Genomic DNA, 19,267 nt, shown 5'->3' on the forward strand with positions numbered 1-19,267 from the left:
CTCGTATAACTTTCCAGTTACAGAAAATTCACATATTCACATAATGCTTCAGAATTCATACGTTGTAGATAGATTTCCAAACAATCACGCTTAAATGAGGGGGTGTGGGGTTTTTTGGAGTAGGTAACCATTTCTGTTGAGATTTATCTGCTCTATGAAAAAGGGCCTTAGTAATAGAATCACGGATAGCAGAACGGGAAAAGGCCTGTCATATGCTGAGCAGTCCATTCTGGTACTGTAGAACTGTTCCTTACTCTATACTTTTTTGTGCTGTTGTTTGTAAAGTGACAATGAAAAGAGATGACACTGGACAGTTTTCTTTGGCAATCGCAGTTTGATCAAATGGCTGTAAGATTGTTATTTGAGTGGTCAGTGCTGGGTCACTACCTTGGGTGAAATGTACTGAAGCCTGTTTTAGATTATAAAGGTAAAGGTAATAAGCATGGGAGGGGCCAAGACTATGAAAAGGGTTAGGAGAATTCGATTTATTCTTAAGCATTTTTATTGATTTAAATATCTACGGTTGTGGGAAATTTATGGGGGGGAGCAGACAATTGGGGAGCCAGGCAATAGTTATTTAATGACACTAGACGTTGAGATTCAAAGATCTAAAGCTTTGTTTCCGTTACGTCGCATGTCCAAATATACAAAGTAAATATCCTTAAATCAAACTCTAGTGCTCAAGCAGCATTTCTCTTACTTTAAACTAGAGTAAATTTCAGTTATTGTTGAGGGAAACACTTTTTCATCAATATGTGGATGTACCATGAAACTGACGTTTACAGACATTTACTGCTAAAAATCTAATCCTTCCAAACCTAAATACGAGTTATAATCCTAGCTCTGCCACTGACTCACTATGTGGGGCCATGGGCAAAAGTCTCTCAGCCTCTCTGAGCCTTACTTTCCTTGTCTGTAAAATGGACTGTGTAACAAAGTGGGAATTTTTGTAATATTTTTAAAGACTCCGGTATGTGCCTCAGTTTCCCCTGTACGTTGCATGGCTACCCTGTGCGAGGAGGAAGAAATTAAGCTTGCTGTCAGGGCAGACTAAAAGATATAAGTGTGTGTCACCCCTTTGTATGGATGGGATGAAAAGTCCTTAGGCAACTGGTTGAAACTGACTCAGATCAACAAGGGGGCCAGAGAAACAGTTCAAGCTCCAAGGACTAATGGAATTCTTTGCCTCTCAGCAGGGAAGCTGAGCAAAGAGCCTAGCTTGACAACAGAAGTCTGAGGGCTTGTCTACACTGGCAACGTTAAAGGAGGAGGCTCCGCTTGCTGCTCTCGCCTGCAGACATCACCCCTGCAACTCCCATTGGCTGCGGGTCCCAGCCAATGGGAATGCGGAGCCAGTGCTCGGGGCGGGGGCAGCATGCGGAGTCCCATGACCCCCCCCCCCCCCCCGCCTAGGAGCTGGACCTGCGGGCCGCTTCTGGGGTGCAGAGTGGTGCCAGGACTTTTAACAGGTGTTCTGGTCAAAAACCGGACATCTGGCAACTCTAAGCCCTGTAGTGCGAGCCCAAATCAGTTAGCCTGGGATTGGGTCTTTATTTTCAGTGTAGACATACCCTATCACTTTAAGGAGAATTTGCTACTCAGTGTAGGCCACTAAGGGCTCTCGGACTGTGCTCACCAGTCATGCATTTCTCATTACACCGCTAAGTTAGCCATATGCACACTTTTACCATCAGGCAAAGAGGAAGCCTGTAGAAGATCCTGGGATGTCCTTATGTTGCATGCACATCTGGCAAGTTCTTTTTTATTCTTTTTTAACGTGGAGTTTTAAAATCTGCATTAGAGCAGCAGAAAGAATCCTCTCTTGAGGAAGGAAGGTGAAGAGGATTAATTAGTTCATGTTGTAAAGTGCTCTGAGGATGAAAATTGATGTGTAAGTGCAATGGATTGTTTATTAAAATGGAAATATTAGACTTGCCAGCTAGTTTTCAGCGGACTGGCGTTGGCAGTGTGGTACTGTGGTTAGGGCCCTGTTAGGGGATTCCTGAGACCCAGGTTCTAGTCCTGCTTCTGCCACTGACTTATTGGGGGGCCCTGAGCTCCCCAGCTCTGTGCCTTAGTTCATCTATCCTTAAAATGGTGACAGTGATACCCTTTGTAAAGCACTCTGGGATCTACTGATAGAAAGCACGATAAAAGACTGAACTGTTGTTATTGTTATTACTGTAACAAATAAAAGGCCACACTTAATACTTCTTGCAAGCATGGTGACCATCAAAGAAATAGCAACCATAGGGAAACTTTTGCAGTGCTGTCTGGGTGCGAGGTGGGGCTTGGTGACTTTCTAAAAGTGCAGATGGGCTTCTGAATTTCAAGCCGATAATGTTGCTGTTAAGTTCTATTAGCTAGCTGCCCTTTTAGAGTGTGTTTATGCCCACAGGCCTGGCTATTTCTGTGGGGCTTGCAAGGTTTATTAGACTGGGGATTTGCAAGGCTATTTTGCAGGTCAAGATTCCTGCCTAGACGGAGTGCCACTACACCTCCACTGTCCCTTGTGGGTGTTGTGCCTCATCTCTCACAATGTGTTCCCAGCCTGAGGAGTATAGGTTTGCAAGGTTTAGAGAGGCAGCTGCCGTAGAGAGGTGGGGAGAGTGGGGGCTTTCAGGTGCAGTTCTTTTTGTATATGGGGAAGGCTGGGAAGCTGGGAGAAGGTTTAATTTCCTTTGGGGCAAGACAGCAAGGGATCACGCAGGGAAGGGGGGATGTATTTAGATGTCACCCGGGATCAGTTTGGTGTTGTGAGACAGGGAGAAGGAGCAGAGAACTCTTGCCACAGTGACATGTTCCGGGGCTAGTGGCAGTCATGGCAGAGCCTTCCGGCAGTCAGGAGATTAATGCATATTGTTAAATTAATTTCCTCATAACAAAAACCCTGTATGTGGAACTTTGTCTGTAGTTCTGCTGCTTTCTTGGAAGTGTGAGCAACCTTGTAGCTCTGCATTAAGAAAATGACTACAATGAAATCTCGTGGTTCAGGGCTTCAGCTGCTGGCCTGCAGGAATTTTTTACCCCACATACATCATTTGGTTCTTTCTTTCTTTCTTTCTTTTCTTTCTTTTTGCCTTCCTGTGAAGCATCAGGGATTGGCCACAGCTGGAGATGGGACCCCGGCTGCTGTGGACCAGTGCTCTGAGGTGGTACAAAGAATCCTCTGTCTCAGTGTGCCTTGCCCACATGCTCAGGGTCACAGTGATCGTTGATTTGGGGTTGGGAAGGAATTTTCTCTCTGGTCAGATTGGCAGGGATCTGGTGTTTTTTTCTTCTTGGGGGGGCAGGGGAGGATGTGACTTCCCCTGCAGCCTGGGATGTGGACTGCTTGCTGGGATCATCTGGGCATCTCTCAGTTAATCAGTTCCCTGCCAGTGCAGGGGCTTTGGGCACTGCTGGCACCTCGTTCTCTCTTGATCTCTGCCTGTGGCTCACAGCGTTTAATTTCCTGAGGGCTAAAATGCTTTGGCCTAAATCTTGGGGCTCAACATAGGGGTATTTGGGTGGTACTTGTGAGGTACAGGCAGTCAGACTAGATGTAATGGTCCCTTTTGGCCTTAAGCTCTATGAAACTTGCAGTGAAGTCTGCTTTATCTGATCACTGCTGGACACTTTTTTATTTTGAGGGTCCAATTAGGGTGCTTTTTTTGAGTAACTTTATTTGTGTATTCTTTCAGCGTTCACACGTTCTTGCTGCCAGAATCATTCATGGGGTTTTGTGATGACACAGCTTGTCCTTTAACCCCCAAGTAGAAAATAAATTGAAGATAGCTCTTATCCTTACATATTACATGTGAAGTGGGTTTATTTTAAAAAATTTACAGCCACTGGATGACCCGGAGTACTTACAGTGGGGTAACGGAGCCTTTCACGTCTGACAATTTGAATCCGATACAGGTAAATAGAGGCTGAAAGGTGTTACCTTCCCATATCTATTCAGTGGACTGGCTGGGATTCTGATCTTACTAATACTGGTGTAATCCCACAGTAACTCAATGGGAATAAAACTGCAGACACTGTCCTTACTACATCTCTGGGGGTGAGATCTCTGTTACCCATGGTAGTGTGCTAATGAATTTGAGCATGGGTGCTTTGAGCCAGCCAGGCTACCCAGGAGGCTTTGTCTTTTCTTTAATCACCTGCATGACTTATCGCCAGTTTTCTAGTGACTAACGTTTTATAAGTTGTGGACCAATTTTTTTTAATGAAAATATCAAAAGAGAGGGTGAAAAATACAAAATATGAAGGCCTACAACAGAGATAAGATTTATGGGATATGAGTCACAGTTAGTATACAAGGTTTCAGAGTAGCAGCCGTCTTAGTCTGTATTCGCAAAAAGAAAAGGAGTACTTGTGGCACCTTAGAGACTAACAAATTTATTTGAGTTTAAGCTTTCATCCGATGAAGTGAGCTGTAGCTCACGAAAGCTTATGCTCAAATAAATTTGGTAGTCTCTAAGGTGCCACAAGTACTCCTTTTCTAGTTAGTATACAAATTGATTTAGTAAAAGTTAAAGCAATTATTTTTATTTATTATTGTTATTTATTTATTATTTGTCATATTAGTTCATTGCATTTGGCCCATATTTCCTCCCATAATTCAGAAGTTAATTTAATATAGGCAATAAGTCTCTCCATTTCTCTTAATTCTTTTATTTTGGTCAATCACATTTCTGTAGCTGGTATTTATTTAGGTAGCCATAGGCTTCAGTTTGGCAAACTACATGGATATATGCCTAACTTTAGGCATTGACATCAGTGGGACTACTCATGTGCGTAAACTTAGTCACTTGCAGAAATACCTTGTTTAATTGGGTGCAGTCACAAAAACTCAATCTGGACATTTTCCTAACAACATAGTGATAGATACTTGGGGGATACCAAATAAATAATAATATAATTTAATAATAGTTTCTCTTCATGATCCCCTCAGCACTTCGATGTACATTTGTGTTTTATTTTTTGTTTTGTAAAACTGGTGTTCAAAAACTGGTGCTTTATTAGAACATCAGCAGCTCTTTAAAAGTGAAAATTGAGTTAAGCACAGCTTTATATGCTGAATATCTCCACTACCATGCTGTTGGGGGGGGGGGGTATATGGCACAGAAAGCATAGTTCTTTTTCTTGTCTGTGAAATCCTGCATGTACTTCCTGGTTTGCAGAAGTTATCCCAGAATGTGACCACATAAACATCAGTAGGATTGCCATTTGTGCAGTGCATGGTTTTTAAAGACTTCTAAAGCCAGTGCTAATGGAATGTAGGATTTCCTCTCTTTGGCACTTGTCTAACTGCAGGTGTAGACCTAAAAGATCATGTTCTCACCTGCGGCCTTAGCCTTAGGGTTCTGTAGCCTCAGTCATAGAATCATAGAAGATTAGGGTTGGAAGAGATCTCAGGAGGTCATCTAGTCCAACTCCCTGCTCAAAGCAGGACCAACCCCAACTAAATCATCCCAGCCAGGGCCTTGTCAAGCTGGGCCTTAAAAACCTCTAAGGATGGAGATTCCACCACATCCCTAGGTAACCCATTCCAGTGCTTCGCCACCCTCCTTGTGAAATAGTTTTTCCTGATATCCAACCTAGACCTCCCCCACTGCAACTTGAGATCATTGCTCCTTGTTCTGTCATCTGCCACCATTGAGAACAGCCTAGCTCCATCCTCTTTGGAACCCCTTTTCAAGTAGTTGAAGGCTGCTATCAAATCTCCCCTTACTCTTCTCTTCTGCAGACTAAATAAGCCAAGTTCCCTCAGCCTCTCCTTGTAAGTCATGTGCTCCAGCCCCCTAATCATTTTCATGGCCCTCCGCTGGACTCTCCAATTTGTCCACCGCCTTTCTGTAATGGGGGCCCAAAACCTGTCACAGTACTCCAGATATGGCCTAATCACCTTCCTTGATCTGCTGGCAATGCTCCTACTAATGCAGCCCAATATGCTGTTAGCCTTTTTGGCAACAAGGGCACACTGTTGACTCATATCTAGCTTCTCATCCACTGTAATCCTCAGGTCCTTTTCTGCAAAACTGCTGCTTAGCCAGTCAGTCCCCAACTTGTAGCAGTGCCTGGGATTCTTCCGTCCTAAGTGCAGGACTCTGCACTTGTCCTTGCTGAACCTCATCCGATTTCTTTTGGCCCAATCCTCCAATTTGTCGAGGTCACTCTGGACCCTATCCCTACCCTCCAGTGTATCTACCTCTCCCCCCAGCTTAGTGTCATCTGCGAACTTGCTGAGCGTGCAATCCATCCCCTCATCCAGATCATTAATGAAGAAGATGAACAAAACCAGCCCCAGGACTGACTCCTGGGGTACTCCGCTTGATACCAGCTGCCAACTAGACACAGAGTCATTGATCACTACCCGTTGAGCCCGACGGGCTATCCAGCTTTCTATACACTTTATAGTCCATTCATCCAATCCACACTTTAACTTGCTGGCAAGAATACTGTGGAAGACCATATCAAAAGCTTTGCTAAAGTCAAGGTATATCACGTCCACTGTTTTTCCCATATCCACAGAGCCAGTTGTCTCATCATAAAAGGCAATTGGGTTGGTCAGGCATGACTTGTCCTTGGTGAATGCATGTTGACTGTTCCTGATCACCTTCCTCTCCTCCAAGTGCTTCAAAATGGTTTCCTTGAGGACCTGCTCCATGATTTTTCCAGGGCAAAGGTGAGGCTGACCGGTCTGTAGTTCCCAGGATTCTCCTCTTTCTCTTTTTTAAAGATGGGCACTATATTTGCCTTTTTCCAGTCATCTGGGACCTCCCACGATCGCCAGGAGTTTTCAAAGATAGTGATCACTGGCTCTGCAATCACATCAGCCAACTCCCTGAGTACCCTCGAATGCATTGCATCCGACCCCATGGACTTGTGCATGTCCAGCTTTTCTAAGTAGTCCTTAACCTGTTCTTTCACCACGGAGGGCTGCTCACCTCCTCCCCATACTGTGCTGCCCAGTGCAGCAGCTGACCTTGTCTGTGAAGACCGAGGCAAAAAAAGCATTGAGTACTTCAGCTTTTTTCATATAATCTGTCACTAGGTTTCTTCTCTCATTCAGAAAGGGTCCCACACTTTCACTGACCTTTTTTTGCTAACATACCTGTAGAAACCCTTCTTGTGACCCTTCACATCCCTTGCTAGCTGCAACTCCAATTGTGCTTTGGCTTTCCTGATTACACCCCTGCCTGCTCAAGCAATATTTTTATATTCCTCCCTGGTCATCTGTCCACGTTTCCTTTTTGTGTTTAAGCTCACTGAAGATTTCTCTGTTAAGCCAAGCTGGTCGCCTGCCATATTTGTTATTCTTCCTACACATCGGGATGGCTTGTTCCTATGCCCTCAATAAGGCTTCTTTAAAATACAGCCTGCTCTCCTGGACTCCTTTCCCCTTCATATTAGCCTCCCAGGGGATTCTGACTCCCTGAGGGAGTCAAAGTCTGCTTTTCTGAAGTCCAGGGTCCGTATTCTGCTGCTCTCTTTTCTTCCTTTTGTCAGGATCCTGAACTCGACCATCTTATGGTCACTGCTGCCCAGGTTGCCACCCACTTCTATTTCCCCTACCAATTCTTCCCTGTTTGTGAACAGCAGGTCAAGAGGAACACGGCCCCTAGTTGGTTCCTCCAGCACTTGCACCAGGAAGTTGTCCCCAACACTCTCCAAAAACTTCCTGGATTGTCTGTGCACTGCTGTATTGCTCTCCCAACAGATGTCAGGGTGATTGAAGTCCCCTATGAGAACCAGGGCCTGTGATCTGGAAACTTCTGTTAGTTGTCTGAAGAAAGCCTCATCTACCTCATCCTCCTGGTCTGGTGGTCTATAGCAGACACCCACCACGACATCACCCTTGTTGCTCTCACCTCTAAACTTAACCCAAAGACTCTCAACAGGCTTTTCTCCAGTTTCATACTGGAGGCCTGAGCAATCATACTGCTCTCTTACATACAGTGCAACTCCTCCACCTTTTCTCCCCCGCCTGTCCTTCCTGAACAGTTTATACCCATCCATGACAGTGCTCCAGTCATGTGAGTTACCCCACCAAGTCTCTGTTATTCCAATCACATCACAATTCCTTGTCATTGCCAGGACTTCCAATTCTTCCTGCTTGTTTCCCAAGCTTCTTGCATTTGTGCACAGGCATCTAAGATACCTAGCCGATTGCCCTACTTTCTCAGCATGAATCAGGAGGCCTTCCCTGTTGCACCCTCCTCCTTGTGTTTCCTCTTGGTATCCCACTTACCTCAGGGCTTAGGTCTCCTTCCCCCAGCGAACCTAGTTTAAAGCCCTCCTCACTAGGTTAGCAAGTCTGCCTGTGAAGATGCTCTTCCCTCTCTTCGTTAGGTGGATCCCGTCTCTTCCTAGCAGTGCTTCTTCCTGGAACGATATCCCATGGTCGAAGGATCCAAAGCCCCCTCTCCAACACCACCTGTGCAACCACGCATTTACCTCCACAATTTGATGGTCCCTACCTGGGGAGGATAGACGAGAACACAACTTGCACCTCAAACTCCTTTATCCTTCTTCCCTGCAGTGACGCACTCAGCGTCATTCTTGGCAGTATCATTGGTGCCCACATGGAGAAGTAGGAAGAGGTAGTGGTCCGAGGGCTTGATCAGTCTCAGCAGACACTCTGTCACATCCTGAATTCTAGCTCCAGGCAAGCAGCACACTTCTCGAGTTTCCCGATCTGGACGGCAGATGGATGACTCTGTCCCCCTTAGGAGGGAGCCCCCCACCACCACCACCCATCTCCTCCTCTTGGGAGTGGTGGTCATGGAACCCCCATCCCTAGGACAATGCATCCTGTGCCTTCTGGTCAGTGGGGTTTCCTTCTGGTCCCTTTTCTCAGATGACTCTTCCAAACCATTCTTCACCATAGTACCTGTGCAGAGAGCCTGAAAATGGTTTCTTACCTCTGTCTGCGTTGGGGATACATGGGTTCTCCTCTTTCTTCCTCTGGAGGTCACATTCTGCCAATTTTCTTCCCCATTCTGCACTGCCCTCTCTGGTTTTTCAGCATCCTGTGCCTTCAGTACCAATTGCTGGCTTCTATCCAGAAAGTCTTCATCTTCTCTGATGCAAAGCAGGGTTGATAATTGGGTCTCTAGTCCTTTAAACATCTCTTCCAATATGGAGAACAGCTTGCAGTTCATACAGACAGAGTCGTTTCTATCCTCTGGGAGAAAGACAAACATAGCTCATCCTGTGCAGGTTACAACAGCTGATTGCTCACTATCCATATTGTCTTCTTTCTAAGAGCCCCTTCAGGTGTTGTATTTACTGCTCACAGAAGCCTGAAAGGTAAAAAACTCTGTGGGATCTCCTCCCAGGCAAACTCCCTCTGTTTGCCTCTGCTCTGTTAGCTGCTCACTCGGTTGGCAACTGGCTGCCTTTTTTATAAGGCTACTGGCTCGAAGCAGTTGCCCCAGCTCAAAGCCTTCCCTCCAATCAACCACTCAAGACCCACCTGGAACAAAGCACTCCCAATTCGCACTTTTCAAACAAACAAACCTATGGTCAGACTGTCCCTGCAACCAACACCAGTCAAACAAATGGTCCCAGCACTCGGATATTCACCCCATCAGCTCACAACACAGCCCCCCTAATGCCATCCCTAGAATATAGTCCTTAGAACATAGATGTGAAGTCCATAATTCTTATCACAGCAAGAGCTCTGTGAATAATGGATTGTTCAGTTTGTTGGCAAGTCCAAAAAATGGGGGGGGGGGATTTCTTTTGGGTCAAATGAAACATTTTGTTTCCATTTCAAGGTTTTTCTCCTTTAAAAAAATTTTTTTTAAAGAACATCTAAAGGTAATTTTGAAACAAAGTCACAACGTTTAATATAGGAAATGTCAAACTGAAATGCTTTGATTTTTTTTTTCAGAATTGTTTGTTTCAGGGTGTTTTTCTGTTGGGTTTTTTTTGGGGGGGAGGGTTGTTTTTTACAGAAACAGTTTGCTGAAATAGACACAAATTCACAAAACGTTTTGGTTGAGCCAAATCTGCGTTTTTGGGGGAGGGGGAGAAGGGGCTGAGTTTTGGTAGAAAAAATTCACGCTGCTCTACTCACAGCCTCTTTTTTTGCTTACCCTCCCACTGACGAGATTCTTCTCAGTTCTGTAGATGTCTGCATGCCTCATACTCCCTAACCACTTCACACAGCTGCCACCTTGCTGTAGCCCAGTAGTTGGCTCCATAAATGTCTTTATTCCATCCTAGCTTGGCTACCTGACTGTGCCTTGTGTCATCCTCACTATTTCTCAGCAGCATTTCCAATGGCCTTCTTCCAAACCACAGAAATTAGCTAAGTCCCAGGTGACGTACACATACTAAGGTGCCACAAGTACTCCTTTTCTTTTTATGGGAAGAATCTAGTTACCTAAGGGGTTAAATGTGTTTGAAAGTCAGAGGGCTCGCTCCATGTCAGCACAGATCCCCATCTGTCAGAGGTGAAACATCTCTGGGCAGAGACCACAGCTCCTCCTAACCCATCTCCTTATGACTTCAGTGCCGGTTCATCTCGCTTGTTTGATTTTCTCCTCTGAGGGTTGAGCCTTCTGCCTCTCTCAGGGTGGGCAGTCAGCACTTCTTTCCAAGCATCAGCAATCAAGTCTAAACTGTACTAGCATTTAAGCAAAGTACCATTTATTTAATGAATAAAGAACAAACATATTCTCCAGGCACAGACTATGAAGGCCTTGTTAGAATAGGCTCGGAAACCAAGGACTTGTCTACACGCCAAAGTTGTATGCATTTAACTATAGTCATTTAGTGTGGGCACACTTGTATAAATTTGCTTATTCCGGTATAAGAAGGGAAACGAGCTAGACTAGTGTAAGACACCTGCATTCCAGTATGACAGCATCCATACTGGAGGTTGTGGTGGTATAACTATATTGCTAAAAAATCACCCTCCTAATTGATATAGTTGTGCCATATTAAAAACTGTATCAAGCAGGGCTGACTTCCTAAGGTTAATGACTGGAACCTGTACCCTGGTGTATAAGCAGCAGTGTACAGCACACTCTGGTAGTGTGTCCAGCTGGCTCTTAATGGTAAAGGTGACTGTCCTGTCTCTTAATTCATGATAGGATGTCAGTGACCTAAGACTTGAGAAGCCCCAGTTAGTACTTGTGAGATGTCAAAAGCCCTCTTTAACATGTTAGCTCTTACATCTTTTTTCTAATACAAATGCCTCGTTTTGTTTTCCAATTTCTAAAAATCCTTAATGGAGGTCAGCATTCTGCACTACATAATCTTTTTTGCATATTTTCCCACTTCAAAGGGCTTTTCAAAGCAAACCTTTCGAAGCCTTGTAAGACGCAAGCTTGCCAAAGATATTTTTCCCTTCTCCCACCACCTGGAAAAAAAATCCCCCTCCAGGCTTGTTTGAGTAAATATGTCTGGTCAAATCAGTTTAGCAAACTAGAATATGATGCCTCTTGCCCCCAAGAGTCCCAGAAACCTGCCGATTCTTTGACATAATAGCAAGTGTAACGAGGATAAAGACAGCACATTTGGAACAATTGTTTCACAGACGAAAATGGCGACAGTTATTCAGTATAGTGGGAGGGCGGAGCCTAGATATTTTCAAGGTGTGTGGACAGCTGATGTCTGACTGCCTAAGAAATAAACAGAGAAAGAAGAAAATACGCTACATGAGTTTATAGTTTTTTCTTTGGCAATTAACGAAACTTCGCACTGAAGCAGTACATCATGTTGCTGCATAAACATTAATTAGTCCTCAAGACAATAAGGAATGTAAGCAGCATTGTCCTGGTTTTATCGATGGGGAAACTGAGGTATGAAGGGCCAAACCCTGCCTGGATTCAAACATCACGCAGCCCCATTGTAGTTGGTTGGGTTGCACAGTGTATAAATAAAGGCAGAATTTGGTCCAAAGATATTAAGTGACTTACCTAAGGCAACAGAGTAAACTTGTGGCAGAGCCACAAATTCTTGTCTCCGAATGCTATGCCTGCGAGATTTAGACTACACCGACCCTCTAGTGTATTCGACTGGCATTTTTCATTAGGATAGGAATTAAGTTGCACTTGACTAAAGCGAGTTGTTTGTTGTTTCTAGGAAGAGTGGGATCACAGCAGCAGTGGGAGTTCAGGATCCCAGCCTTGTTCAGGCTCCAGGCCTGGGTCTGGATCAAGGTCTGACAGCCAAGGGAGAAGCAGCCAGTTCAGTCATTCAACCAAGGTATAAACTGATAGTGTTTGATGAAAGCCAATGGAGGAATGCTGCAATCATGTGCTCCGCTTGCTGTTAATCATGGGCTTATTCTTTTAATGACATGTGCGTGTGTGTGTGTGTGTGTGTGTGTGTGTAAATACTTAACCTGTCTGCATAATGTATTGCCTAACTGCTAAAGGCCTGGTTGGAATGCATCTCTCAGGTGTCTACATTTGAAGAGGCCTTTTTAGTAGTATCGGGTGCCTTAATGTGGGAAAATAAGTTTGCTGCTGGTCAGTTTAGTCTAGAGGGAGAGGGAATTAATTTGTGCTTGAAATCTGGGAGTGCTTTAGTTTTGGGATATTATAGAGATGGTTTTAAAAAGATTTTTGCAGATCACCATTAAAAGTGAAAATATGCGACCAACCCACTAGCCTAAACCTCACAGCACAGAGTTCTGGTCTCAGGCTCAGTTCCTGTCTTGGGGCCTGCAGCAGCTGTGAGTGCTGTTAGCTGATTGTGTGCTGCCAAGGTACAACTGGTGAGGTAGTGTGATGAAGGCTCTTATCCATGGGAAACTTGCCAGGTGATACGCATAAAGAACTCACCATGGTACCTAGGATAATCCTGGTATTTAAGTGACTGGGAAGGTCAAAGCTCAGTCAATTGTTTACATTATTTATGGTAATAGAAAGTACAGTGATTTTATATGCGGTACTTATTAGGATTGATTGATTGAACTCTATGTGATTAAATCTAAGTGATTTAAATCAGCAAGAGAATCTTGATTTAAATAATCAATTTTAGTCTTGTTTTGCATTTGTATTTTTCAGTTATTTTCCTAAAGAAAGTTTGATTCTCATTGATTGGTACCCGTTAATAAAGTTGATTTTTCCAACTAAATATAGCCTTGATGCTAAATTTGGTACTGCTTTTTACTAACCATGATACACTATATTTATATGTATTTATGAAAGCAGTTATGTAGCTTAATATGTGTTTATTCACATTCTTAATTTTTACATTTATATTATGTTAGAAAATGGTGAATGGTGTATTTCTTATTTATTAGATTTTACTCATGATTTGTGTCAAGCTCTCTTTGGCTGGAAATTGTAATTCAATTAAAGTGCACAAAGAGCATTTTAAAATTTGCTGAATACATTAAACCAACTGATTTATTAAACAAAGGAAGTATCATCTGTAGTTAGTGAATTGAACTGATTGTTTCAGGTCCCCATGTCCTTCAGTCTTTAGAACTAGTAGATCTCATCCTCACACCTAATTTTTATTCATAGATTAGAAGAGGAAAACAAGCTTTCCTGTGTTTTCCAAACCCAATCAATTTCTTAACTTTGAATGAAATATAATCACTGAACTAGATGAATAAACTGAAATTTAAAAAAAATATTCTCTATTTACCTGCAAAAGGCAGTCATAGCTGGGTTAGCACTTCAACAAACTGGTTACAGGTGTTTAACCAGTGACTTCTACCAGTTCAATGGTTTGACTTTCTTTAAAACTGTGGCAGCAAACAAGGCTGTTGTGGAGAAGCTAAACAAGTTGTTTGCATCAGTCTTCACTTCAGAGGATGTGAGGCAGATTCCTATACCTGAGCCATTCTTTTTAGGTGACAGAACTGAGGGACTGAGGTGTCAATAAAGGAGGTTTTACAACAAATTGATAAAACAGTAATAGGTCACCAGGACCAAATGTTATTCACCCAAGAGTTCTGAACAAACTCAAATATGAAATTGCAGAACTACTAACTGGGGTATGTAACCTATCACTTAAATCAGCCTCTGTACCAGATGACTGGAGGATAGCTAATGTGATGCCAATATTTAAAAAAGGGCTCCAGAGGCAAACCTGGCAATTACAAGCCAGTAAGCCTAACTTCAATATCATAAAAATTTGGTTGAAACTATTGCAAAGAACAGAATGATCGGACACATAGATGAACACAGTGTGTTGGGGAAAAGTCAACATGGCTGTTGTAGAGGGGAATCATGCCTCACCAATCCATCAGAATTCTTTGAGGGCAGTCAACAAGCATGTGGAGAAAGGTGATCCAGTGGATATAGTGTACTTGGACATTCAGAAAGCCTTTGACAAGGTCCCTCACTAAAGGCTCTTAAGCAAAGTAAGCAGTCACGGGATAAGAGGGTACGCCCTCTCCTGGATCAGAAACTGATTAAAAGATAGGAAATAAAGGGTAGGAATAAATGGTCAGCTTCCCAGTGGAGAGAGGTCATTAGAGAGGTCCCCAAAGGATCTATGCTAGGGTCAGTGCTGTTTGACATATTCCTAAGTGATCTGGAAAAGGGGGTGAACTGTGAGGTGTCAAAGTTTGCAGACGATATAAAATTACTTGAGATCATTAAGACAAAAGTTGACTGACGAGTTAAAAAAGGATTTCACAAAACTGGGTGACTGGGCAACAAAATGGCAGATGAAATTCAGTGTTGATAAGTGCAAAGTAATGCACACTGGAAAAAATAATCCCAACTGTGCGTACAAAATGATGGATCTAAATTAGTTTTTACCACTCAAGAAAGAGATTTTGGAGTCATGGATACTTCTCTGAAAATATCTATTTAGTATGCAGCGGCAGTCAAAAAAGCTAGCAGAATGTTGGGAATCATTAGGAAAGGGACAGATAATAAGACAATAAATATTATAATGCCAGTATATAACTCCATGGTATGCCCAGCCTTGAATACTGCAGCTATTCTGGTCCCCTCCATCTCAGAAAAAGATGTTTTAGAATTAGAAAACATTACAGAGAAGGGCAGTTAAAATGATGAGGGGGATGGCACATCTTCCATATGAGGAGAGATCAAAAAGACTGCGACGGTTTAGCTTAGAATAGGTCCATCAATGGCTATTAGCCAAGATAGGCAGGGATGGTATCCCTTGCCTCTGTTTCCTGTGGGTGGCGGGGGATGAATCACTTGGTGATTGCCTGTTCTGTTCATTCCCTCTGGGGTACCTGGCATTGGCCACTGTCAGTAGACAGGATACAGGGCTAAATGGACCTTTGGTCTGACCCAATAGGGCCGTTCTTATGTTCTTCTATAGAAAAGAGATGACTTAGGGGGGATGTGATAGAGTCCTATAAAATCATGAATGGTGTGGAGAAAGTGAGTAGGGAAGTGTTATTTGCCCCTTCACATAACAACATAACCAGCAGCCACCCAATGAAATTAATAGGCAGCAGGTTTTAAACAAACAAAAGGAAGTATTTCTTCACACAATGCTCAGTCAACCTGTGGAACTGGTTGCCAGGGGATGTTGTGAAGGCCAAAAATAGAACTGAGTTCAAAAAAGAATTAGATAAGTTCATGGAGGATAGGTCCATTCATGGCTATTAGCCAAGATCATTAGGGACACAACCCCGTAGTTAAGGTGTCTCTAAACCTCTGACTGCCAGTAGCTGGGACTGGATGACATGAGCTGGATGACTCAATAACTGCCCTGTTTTGTTCATTCCCTCTGAAGCACCTGGCGTTGGCCACTGTTGGAAGACAGGATACTGGGCTAGATGGACCGTTGGTCTTGCCTAGTATGGCCACTCTTATGTACTGCTTAATATAATTATTTTAGTTAATTTAAATGATTTAATAGATCATAGTAAGTTTTGGCCTTTGACATAGATTATCATAATTTCATACACAATTTTTAAAGGAAAATTATATTTAAATTAAATTTACAAATCTGATTTTTTTAAAAAACGTTGATTATCTACCCTGATACTAATGTAACAAAAATAATTCTGTATTCAGATTGATTTGCAAAGGAATGGATGGGAAGGAATGATAAAAAAAGTTTGTGTCATAAATGGGCAGATTTTCAAAACCCACTTTGTGTGCATTTAAATGTCTCATTTATTTGGTTTCAGAGTAACAGCCGTGTTAGTCTGTATTCGCAAAAAGAAAAGGAGTACTTGTGGCACCTCAGAGACTAACCAATTTATTTGAGCATGAGCTTTCGTGAGCTATGATGAAGATATCCGATGAAGTGAGCTGTAGCTCACGAAAGCTCATGCTCAAATAAATTGGTTAGTCTCTAAGGTGCCACAAGTACTCCTTTTCTTTTTTCATTTATTTGGGAGAATTTACTGCAGTTGCAGGCATAAATAGATTCATAGATATTTAGGTCAGAAGGGACCATTATGATCATCTAGTCTGACCTCCTGCACAACGCAGGCCACAGAATTTCACCCACCACTCCTGCAAAAAGCCTCTCACCTATGTCTGTGCTATTGAAGTCCTCAAATCATGGTTTAAAGGCTTCAAGAAGCAGAGAATCCTCCAGCAAGTGACCTGTGCCCCATGCTACAGAGGAAGGCGAAAAACCTCCAGGGCCTCTTCCAATCTGCCCTGGAGGAAAATTCCTTCCCGACCCCAAATATGGTGATCAGCTAAACCCTGAGCATATGAGCAAGATTCACCAGCTAGATACTACAGAAAATTCTTTCCTGGGTAACTCAGATCCCACCCCATCTAATATCCCATCACAGGCCATTGGGCCTATCCATGAATATTTAGTTACCAAAACCACATTATCCCGTCATACCATCTCCTCCATAAACTTATCGAGTTTAATCTTAAAGCCAGATAGATCTTTTGCCCCCACTGCTTCCCTTGGAAGGCTATTCCAAAACTTCACTCCTCTGATGGTTAGAAACCTTCATCTAATTTCTAGTCTAAATTTCCTGGTGGCCAGTTTATATCCGTTTGTTCTTGTGTCCACATTGGTACTGAGCTTAAATAATTCCTCTCCCTCTCTGGTATTTATCCCTCTGATATATTTATAGAGAGCAATCATATCTCCCCTCAACCTTCTTTTAGTTAGGCTAAACAAGCCAAGCTCCTTGAGTCGCCTTTCATAAGACAAGTTTTCCATTCATCAGATCATCCTAGTAGCCCTTCTCTGTACCTGTTCCAGTTTGAATTCATCCTTCTTAAACATGGGAGACCAGAACTGCACACAGTATTCCAGGTGAGGTCTCACCAGTGCCTTGTATAACGGTACTAAAACCTCCTTATCTCTACTGGAAATACCTCGCCTGATGCATCCCAAGACCGCATTCGCTTTTCTCACGGCCATATCACATTGGCGGCTCATAGTCATCCTATGATCAACCAATACTCCAAGGTCCTTCTCCTCCTCCATTACTTCTAATTGATGCATCCCCAGCTTATAACGAAAATTCTTGTTGTTAATCCCTAAATGCATGACGAAAAGGAGTACTTGTGGCACCTTAGAGACTAACCAATTTATCTGAGCATGAGCTTTCGTGAGCTACAGCTCACTTCATCAGATGTATCAAACATCTGATGAAGTGAGCTGTAGCTCACGAAAGCTCATGCTCAAATAAATTGGTTAGTCTCTAAGGTGCCACAAGTACTCCTTTTCTTTTTGCGAATACAGACTAACACAGCTGTTCCTCTGAAACCTGTCTAAATGCATGACCTTACACTTCTCACTATTAAATTTCATCTTATTACTATTACTCCAGTTTACAAGGTCATCCAGATCCTCCTGTAGGATATCCCTGTCCTTCTCTAAATTGACAATACTTCCCAGCTTTGTATCCTCCGCAAACTTTATTAGCACACTTCCACTTTTTGTGCCGAGGTCAGTAATAAAAAGATTAAATAAGATTGGTCCCAAAACCGATCCTTGAGGAACTGCACTGGTAACCTTCCTCCAGCCTGACAGTTCACCTTTCAGTAGGACCCGTTGTAGTCTCCCCTTTAACCGATTCCTTATCCACCTTTCAATTTTCCTATTGATCCCCATCTTACCCAATTTAACTAATAATTCCCCATGTGGCACGGTATCAAACGCCTTACTGAAATCTAGGTAAATTAGATCCACTGCGTTTCCTTTGTCTAAAAAATCTGTTACTTTCTCAAAGAAGGAGCTCAGGTTGGTTTGGCACAATCTACCTTTTGTAAAACCATGTTGTATTTTGTCCCATTTACCATTGACTTCAATGTCCTTAACTACCTTCTCTTTCAAAATTTTTTCCAAGACCTTGCATACTACAGATGTCAAACTAACAGTTACCCGGATCACTTATAGTTACCCGGATCACTTTTTTTCCCTTTCTTAAAAATAGGAACTATGTTAGCAATTCTCCAATCATATGGTACAATCCCTGAGTTTACAGATTCATTAAAAATTCTTGCTAATGGGCTTGCAATTTCATGTGCCAATTCTTTAATATTCTTGGATGAAGATTATCTGGGCCCCCCGATTTAGTCCCAATAAGCTGTTCGAGTTTCGCTTCTACCTCAGATATGGTAATATCTGCCTCCATATCCTCATTCCCATTTGTCATGCTACCATTATCCCTAAGATCCTCTTTAGCCTTATTAAAGACTAAGGCAAAGTATTTGTTTAGATATTGGGCCATGCCTAGATTTTCCTTGACCTCCACTCCATCCTAAGTGTTTAGCGGTCCCACGTCTTCTTTCTTTGTTTTCTTCTTATTTATATGGCTATAGAACCTTTTACTATGGGTTTTAATTCCCTTTGCAAGGTCCAACTCTACTTGATTTTTAGCCTGTCTCACTTTATCCCTACATGTTCTCACCTCAATAAGGTAGCTTTCCTTGCTGATCCCTCCCTTCTTCCACTCCCTGTATGTGTTCTGCTTTTTCTTAATTACCTCTCTGAGATGCTTGCTCATCCAGCTTGGTCTACAACTCCTGCCTATGAATTTTTTCCCCTTTCTTGGGATGCAGGCTTCTGATAGCTTCTGCAGCTTTGATTTAAAATAATCCCAGGCCTCCTCTACCTTTAGATCCATAAATTCTTCAGCCCAATCCACTTCCCTAACTAATTTCCTTAATTTTTGAAAGTCAGCCCTTTTGAAATCAAAAACCCTAGTTGCAGATTTATTTTTGTTAATCCTTCCGTTCAGTTTGAACTGAATTAGCTCATGATCACTTGAGCCAAGATTATCCCCTACAACCATTTCTTCTATGAGGTCCTCACTACTCACCAAAACCAAATCTAAAATGGCATCCCCTCTAGTCGGTTCAGCAACTACTTGATGAAGGAATCCATC

The 19,267-nt window shown here is 42.8% G+C and overlaps 1 protein-coding gene across 10 annotated transcripts in view; it reads left to right on the forward strand.

Moving 5' to 3' along the window:
• CTIF (cap binding complex dependent translation initiation factor) overlaps positions 1 to 19,267 on the forward strand; it is a 349,613-nt gene that overhangs the window by 102,134 nt on the left and 228,212 nt on the right. For 8 of the 10 annotated variants that reach the window (XR_007356637.2, XM_048849819.2, XM_048849821.2 and 5 more), the window contains one exon: positions 12,088 to 12,210. The exons of the other annotated variants lie outside the window; for them this stretch is intronic. Coding sequence is in view for 7 of the 8 variants with exons in the window: in XM_048849819.2 (XP_048705776.2) it covers positions 12,088 to 12,210 (123 nt within the window). In the remaining variant the exon portion in view is untranslated. The remainder of the gene's footprint in view (positions 1 to 12,087; positions 12,211 to 19,267) is intronic. 10 annotated transcript variants of the gene reach the window in all.

The sequence above is a fragment of the Caretta caretta genome, chromosome 5, assembly GCF_965140235.1.
Source record: "Caretta caretta isolate rCarCar2 chromosome 5, rCarCar1.hap1, whole genome shotgun sequence".
NCBI classification, from domain to species: Eukaryota; Metazoa; Chordata; order Testudines; family Cheloniidae; genus Caretta; species Caretta caretta.